Consider the following 8507-nt stretch of genomic DNA (forward strand, 5'->3'; position numbering starts at 1 on the left):
TATATATATATATATATACATGTATATATATATATATATATATACAACCGTCGACGGAGTAACAGTTTCAGCTAATTGGTTCAGTTCGAAAGTCCATTGAAATTTTTCTCTATAGTTCCTCGATCTGCGATGGCTAACTGCAGATTCTTTCGTTATCATGCTGTATATATAATAATTTTCCACGTGGGATGAATTTCTATGTTAGGTTACTGCTACGAGCTTTTGTTTCACCAGATTTGTGTTAATGACAAAAATTATTGAGGATAGAATTCATTATCCGGGTTAATGAATAGTCCTCCATGCCAAAATATTAGTATTTGACGCCATGTATGTATGTATGTATGTATGTATGTATGTGTGTATGTATGTATGTATGTATGTATGTATGTATGTATGTATGTATGAGCAGTTTACGTAATGATTGATTAAATGTTTAGGATGAAAAACTGTCTTCGTTTGACCATCACTGATCAGACATTGGCCTCATCTGTAAGAGGCGAGAAATTTTCCAATATTTACATTTACACTGTTTCGGTCTGTCTGAATTCCGGCTATCCTTAAATATATTATTCCTGAATGTGTACAGAGTATCTGACTGGCTTGAGCCTACGAGTATGTCTCTACGTGGTTATTCTACCTGTTAGAGACAGGACCCAAATATATTTCAAATTACACATTTACTGCTCTAAAAGATGACAAAGGAAAATGATATAACTTAATGCCAGATACATGGTTGAAAAGCCTTTCATCACAAGATTTCCTTACTCAGAAGTTTGCTCCTCAAGCACATGATTTCAATATTATCAAGCGATGGTAGGGGACAAACACACACACACACACACACACACATAAATATATACGACGGCTTCTTTCAGTTTCCATCTACCAAATCCACTGACAAAGTTTTGGTCGGTCCGAGGCTATAACAGAAGATACTTGCCCAAGGTGCCACGCTGTGGAGCTGAACCCAGAACCTTGTGGTTGAGAAGCAAGCTTCTTACCACACAGCTGCTCCTGCACCTATACATATATATGTATGTATGTACGTATATATATATATATATATATATATATATATGTATGTATGTTCGTATATATATATATATATATGTATATGTATATACATAGATACGTACGTGCGTATGCATGTATATATTTATATGTATGAATACGTGTGTGTGTGTGCGCATTTGTATATTTGTGCGTATGTGTCTTTGCACTTGCGTTTGTCCTCTACTGCTGCTTGACAACCTGTATCGGTTTGTTTACACCCCCGTAACTTAGCAGTTTATTAAAAGAGAGCGATAGACTTCAAAGTAAGTACTGGGGTCGATTCGTTTGACCCATGCAGGGACACTTCCTACAAGGAAGTGCTGCAGCATGGTTGCAGTCCGAGGACTGAAACAAATAAACGGTAAATGATGAATAAGATAATCCCTGCTAGCCTGCAGCTAAACGACGAAAGTCTAAGTACATCATTTTATAATTTTATTAAATTGTTCATTAGATGTCACACATTGTTTTAAGAGGAGATTGTTTAATAGCGATTGATTTCATTATAATATGTTACAAGAAGGTCAACACTATATAGAACAGAAACGAAATTGAAACAAGTTTAGTGAGTCTTTAAACTTAATATGTTTATATAAGAACCGCAAATTAGTCTGTTAATCTTTACGGATTGTTGACACAGGCACCGTTAAATCATTCCACATCAATTCAATCACACATTTCTAATAGTATAGCTGCAATTTATCTCGCTAGCAAAGTAATTCCCTATTGATTTCTCAAGGCAGGAATCTACTGACGTTCGATAAATGGTGTAAGACAGCAAGAGGAAGAAGGAAAATGCATTTTCTTAAGAATGGAACCAGCAGTTTAAAGCTACACTTCGCAACGAGAATCAATCGATTCAGTTATCATCATCATCATCATCATCATCATCATCATCATCATCATCATTATTATCATTATTATTATCATTATTATTATTGGTTTTTACCCATGCTTTTGGTGATGGGGGTAACTGTCCTAACTAAGCCTACTGGCATGCGATTTGTTGATAGGAAATATTAATTATTATTGTCATTATTGTTGTTTTCTTCATCATCGCCAACCAAATTTCGCAGCTGAGAGATGCATTAAGATTTTCGAAACATCACAAAAAATGTTGTAGCGTACAAATTTTTCATTATATAAATGTGAAATGACAGGATTAACAGATATTCAGAAATAAAAAAAGAGAAGCAAATTGTACAGATCTCATTCTAAGGTATTCTGTAATAATAATAATAATAATAATAATAATAATAATAATAATAATAATAATGATAATGATAATAATAATAATAATAATAATAATAATAATAATAATAATAATAATTTCTTTATTGACTACTAAGGGTTCACAAAAACCATCGGGGACGATACAAGACAATTCAATGTGGGGTTACATAAAAAGCGTGTATAAAATTTAAAAAAATAGTAATAATATAAAATTATAACAATAAGTGGTTCCCCCAAAGTGGGAGACTTCCTAGGGTTGCTCATGGAAACCCACAAAACCACGGTCACCCTGACTACTAGGGCAAGAGCCCTCTCCATATCGTCCTCCTTCAACCTATAGGCGCATGCATAGAGTAGGCCCGTTCAGACGTCTGAAGAAATTTGACTGTCCTGTCTATGTCGGAGCATAAACAGCTATCTGTCTGATGGCACCTCTATCATTACTGTTCACATCCAAGACCATGAACTTACCTTCTAGGTCCCGGAAGATAGTCCTTATCTTGAGACATAGACCTCTCCGCAACAACCCCGCAATTCTACCCCCACCATCCGCGGTTGACACAGAGATAAGTAAATCTCTTATCCACCAAAAGTGAACATGAAAGCTCGTCGGTCGGAAAGTCTGGTTTCACTGATAGCCACAACATCTAAACTCAGTGACCTGAGGTCATGGAGTAGTTGGCCCTGTTTCCAAGGCAACCCCAGGCCACGTGCATTTATACCGCCTATTCTGAGAAAGACTGTGTTTGTCAGATTGACAGACGTTCTGTGGAGAGACAGATGTTCTGTTCTGGTTCTTTGTGAGTATCTCTACATGCAGTGCTTACGGTCCAACAGAAATCTACCATTACTTAGGGATTTTTTCAGTTTGTTGTAAGTTTGTTGTGTTGCTTTTATCATTTTTTTATGTGAACAGGGGTGTTATGCGGGATTGCGATGTATTCGTTTAGAGTAATATCTGTGTATTTTGGAATACGTTTTATTAAGTTCGTGTTTGTGTCTATGGCCGTGTAAATAGTGATGCCTTGGAAGTACCGTTCATATTCGTCAGGATTGGTGTTTTCGTTTGTTGAGGTGTTTGTAATGTTGGAGATGTTTGTTGTGTTGGAGATGTTTGTAATTGGGTAGGTGAAGCGTGTATGAGTGTGTGATAGTTTGTTGGTTTTTGTGGCATCTAGGTTTTTCAATCCCTACTTCTACAAATAACTGTTCCTTCAGGTAGGCTGATCAGCTCAGATCGGCGTGTAACCTCAATTCCATGCTTGTGCCTGACCAATTTTCTTTTCTTATTTTGTGGATTTGCAGAATCTTCGTTCTGTTTTCTATGCCGTATAATACGGCTGCTACTAGCAAAGAGCTGTCCACTTCTGGTGGCACCTCCGCTACCTTTATTTTGACAACCCTACCCGACCGAAATATATCGGAACTAGCCATAATTCTGACTTTTAAGAGTTGTGGAATTTTCTTTGACTAATTTTTCAGTGAGAACCTTACCTCAACTGTGCCAGAACGCCTCCCACAGGTGACATAAGTTTTTAAACCCCAGACTGGTCTCAAGCATTTTTCGATCTCGGCTCTGTCGCTCGCTCTAGTTTCCTCGTCTTTAGTGATATATAGTTATATATAAAGATTTTTTTAGTGTCTTGTTACACTTCCTCCGGTATGTTAATTTTCCATTTTCTGACAAGGTTGTGCGAAACCGCTCCCATTCTGGTTAGAAAAAAGAATGACCGCTGCCGTTTCAAAAATGTTTTGGCGGTGATGGTGGTGGTAGTAGTGGTGTTGGTGTTGGGGACTGTGGTGGAGGTCGTGTTTGCGTCATTTTAAAATATATCTTACACGTCGCTGCTGCTGCCGGTGCTGTTGTTAATGTTGTTGTTGATGTTGTTGCTGTTGCTACTGTTGCTGTCTGCTTCGTGTTTCGACCACATCAACTAGTGGTGAGAATATAATGTCATAGCGGCTATTCCAACAGCCATTGCTTCTATCGATTTTTTGGAAGCTATAACGACATTTTTGTTTTAAATATAAAATTTGCAATTTTAAATCTCAAAATTGACCTTTTATGGGCAAATTCTTGCTACACCAGCTCACCCCACTTGCAACGAGCTGGGTTATTTAGTTAACAGTACAACAAAATTTGGAGTACAAACTAATAAAACAACGAATACGATTCCTTTTGCTCTAGACATAAATAATAATGATAATAATAATAATAATAATAATGATAATAATAATAATGATAATAATAATAATAATAATAATAATAATAATAATAATAATAATAATAATGGTGAAATGATGAAGGCAATTCAACCTCAGTCCAGTTATAAATACATAGGAATACTTGAGGCAGATGGAATCAAACACCATGACATGAAGGAAAGGACAAAAAGAGAGTACCTGTAGCGAGTGAGAAAAAATATTGGCTTCAAAGCTGAACACCAGAAACATAATTTCGGCAATAAGCTCACGCGAAGTCGCAGTAATTCGGTGTGGTACTGAAATCCTGAAGTGGACAGAGGACGAGCTAAAGGAGATGGGCAGGAAGGCAAGAAATCTCCAAATGATGCATGGAGTCTATCATCCACGTGCAAACACTCATCGCCTATATATGAAGAGAGCAGATGAAGGAAGGGTACTGATAAGTCTGGAAGACAGCGTGCGGATCGAATTCTGGAGCTTAATGAGAAACCTAGCCAAAAGTAAAGAAACCTTGCTTGTGACAGTTAGGAACGACGGAGTATTGAGAGCAGAGAAAAAGAGAAAACAAAGAAAGAAGTACAAAAAGAACACGAAGAAGAATTGCGCAACAAGGGACTAATAATAATAATAATAATAATAATAATAATAGCAACAACAACAGCATCATGATCATCATCATCATCATCATCATCAACATCAACAACAACAACAACAACAACAACAACAACAACAACAACAACAACAACAACACCAATAGTAATAATAATAAAAGTGACTGGAAGTGCAAAACCGAGCTTTGGCCACGAAACGAGACACAAAACCGAGCTTTGGCTAAGGTCAACCTTAGAATGAGCAAGTGTCTCCAAACCTGTTGACCGTCAAAGAAGCGCTAGAGATGTTACCTTAGTGCACGTTTGCGCATTATTAGATATGGCATGTCCAGTCCATCACGCAGTGGATGTTGACAGCAGTTGGATCGCCTGACCGTGGGAACGCATTCATTCCACAAAAAGCAAAAGTGTATATGCTCTAAACAGGGACCTGGACAAGACACAACGGTCAGGTGATAGTGGATGACGGGGACGTGATGTATGCGTTAGCTACCTCTGACAAACCTTTCAGGAAAAGCCCCCCCCCCACCTCAGCTCATTTCCGGGTGAGAGTAACCACCTTGCTTGTCACCTCGTCCCAGTTTTTGTCCATCTGGAGGTTCTGACTGAACCAGGCCCCAAACAATTTAACTGGTCCGTCCGACCAGCGCCAAGTCGGACGGCATGGGCTTGCTTCTCCAGATGCCGAGCTGCAAGCCCACTGATTTTTCTTTTGCACCTTGTCTTGCTAATCCCACATTGTCCCAGCGTGTATCTAAGAAGGGATAAGAATAAAAGTGAGAAGGAAAGCTTACTTGGTTTTGTGTGATGGGGCGGTTTGTCCGTCCCTCCAGTTTGATTGGGATGTTTCCAGGGACAAATCACCAAGTATTCATTTGGTGACGTTCTCTCTAAAGTCACCGATATCCTTCGAGAATTTAGTCTTTAGTCATGTGTATGTGCCTTGTGTTGTTCGAATGATTTGTATATGTGTAGGTATGAGAATTGTGCGTGTTATAAAATCTGTTTGTGTGATGTTTGTGTGTTTTTATGTAATTCATGAAGTCTGCGTTTTTTTTATGTTTATCGCCATATAGTTTGTAATGCTAGTTTCTTTGTGTTTGCTTTTTGTTGTTGTTGTTGTTGTTGTCGCAGATGTGCAAGCAGATTGGGTTGCGACTGTCATGTTGGTAGTTGTGGTGGTTCTTGATGTGTTTGTGGCAGTGGTAGTGATGTAGCGTTTGCTTGCTGTGCTTTTGTCTTGTGGCCTTTACTTTTTCCTCTTTACTTCTTGTGTGGATGATGTTTTGTTCGTTGTTTTTTGTTGATTTGTTTTTATTTTGTCTTTTTTTCTTTCTTTTCGCTTTTGTTTTCCACTCCTCGTCTTGATCAGATTCCCCGTATGTCATGTCTGACCGTTCAGAATAGAAAAATGGCATGTCATGTATTGGAGTTGAGAGGTGACTGAAGAAGTCCGTTGTTGCTATGGTGGTAATTGGTGTTGCAGATGCTGTTGTCGTTGGATTTTCTGTTGATGTTATAGCTCGTGTTGTTGATGATGTTGTTGTCTTTTGGGTTTTGGTGGCTGATATTGGTGGATCCCTTGATACTGGAAGAAGAGAAGGTATCTTCTCTTTCTGTTGGGTAGAAAGCGCTTAGGTGTGTTGTCGAAAAGTAGATATCAAACTTAGCATTTCTTCTACCCACTCTAAAGGATGCGATGATGTTACCTGAGAGATGTGATGATGCCACCTGGGAGGTGTGATCTGAGAGATGCGTCTGATCTGGGATAGCATCCACATTTTTTTCTTTTACTGGTTTGGACGAGGAGTTCTATTCCCATTCCTGAGCAGTTCTTATTTTTAGCCTGGTAAATTTCGAAGATTTTTTGGTGTTTTCTTTGATGTCTATTATAACTGCAACTATTAGCCAAAGAACGGCTATTTCTGGCGGCATCTGCTGGGCGTAGATTCTGGCTAGTGTCTGACCGCAGTAGTAAGGAACTAACATGTGATCCCCAGTTTTCAGGGGTTTTAGAGAGTGACATTTTGTTTCCTCCTCTGTTTCAACCGTTCCTTAACCCCTTCCTCTTTGTATATATTCTTTTAGGTTTCAAACGGAACCTAATGCCTTTTGGATTTAATCTCGGTGGTTCTTTCTACATTTCTCAATTTTAGTCCAATCGTACGGTGCGCCAATGTGAGATGTACTATAGTTTGGATAGTGTCAACTGGGGTGCTGAGTTTGACAGTTAATCCATCTCGCTTGACAAACTGTCATTTAAAAATTTTAAAAATTAAAAAAATTTCTTCGTCAGGGAAGTTTACTCTTTAAAAAGAGGATCTAGTGACACTAGCCGAAGAACGACTAGTGTTTGTAATTACCGTTGTACTGGCTTGTTAGTCTGTTTTCACGTCGTTGCAACTTTTGTAGTTGTTATTGTTTTTATTGTTGTTGTTGCTGTTGTTATTGTAGTAGTAGTAGTAGTAGTAGTAGTTGTTGTTGTTGTTGCACATATCATTGTCGAACATAGTCTTCTGTGTTGATATAGTTGTTTGTCAAATCAGATACGAATGACTTTTGTTTGTTTACGTTTTTATCGTTGGTGTTGTTGTTGGCTTCCACTTCAAAGTGAGTGTCATTGTTGTTGCTGCAGTTGTTGTTGATAGAATTGGTTTTCGAGAGTTCTCTGTTCCACTTTGTGAACAATTTTAACATCACTCATGTTAAAAACAAGCTTATCGTCTGCTGTTTCTAAGGAGATGACATAGCACATCGCACCCACTCCCTCTTTCACTACGTCTGGCTGACGCTCCTCACTCTCTCCCCCTCTCTCTTTTACAAGAATCACCGCGTTGATTGAAATTTTCTCCATAGAAAATCGAAAAATTTCACAAAACACAAAATCAAATCGTGATGTTCCCCCAAAATGGGAGCAGCACACGAAAGGGGACTCACCTATCTGTAGAAAACAACTTGTTTCCACGATAGTGCAAATTCCAAAATTGGACACAACAGCTATCTGTGATTTTATAAAATTTACGGTGCGAAGTGAAGTGTGGATTGTCAAACTGACGGTCATTACAATAATAATAACAACGACAGCAACAACAAAAACAACAACAGCAACACTAACAATGATAATAATAATAATAATAATAATAATAATAATAATAATAATAATAATAATAATAATAATAATAATAATAATGGCATCTGACGGGTGATGCATACCCTGCGCGCAGATAAATTTTTCCGCAATTTATAGTGTGGCTTGCAATGCATTGCTTACCCATGCCTTTTAATTGGGCTTACTATTTTTTTTAAGTATCACCATTACAGGTATTTATATTCCAATGGAATTAAGAAATTAAATCGTAAATAAACGAAACCCTCGGACACACACACAGACGCATGCACATACAC

General features: G+C 38.0%; 1 protein-coding gene across 1 annotated transcript in view; it reads right to left on the reverse strand.

Annotated features, from left to right (window-relative positions):
* Nucleotides 1–8507, reverse strand: part of LOC106867957 (calcitonin receptor) — a 228609-nt gene that overhangs the window by 82537 nt on the left and 137565 nt on the right. The window contains exon 4 of the mRNA XM_052969844.1: nt 8144–8212. Within this exon, the coding sequence (XP_052825804.1) occupies nt 8144–8212 (69 nt within the window). The remainder of the gene's footprint in view (nt 1–8143; nt 8213–8507) is intronic.

This window comes from Octopus bimaculoides, chromosome 1, assembly GCF_001194135.2.
Source record: "Octopus bimaculoides isolate UCB-OBI-ISO-001 chromosome 1, ASM119413v2, whole genome shotgun sequence".
NCBI lineage: Eukaryota > Metazoa > Mollusca > Cephalopoda > Octopoda > Octopodidae > Octopus > Octopus bimaculoides.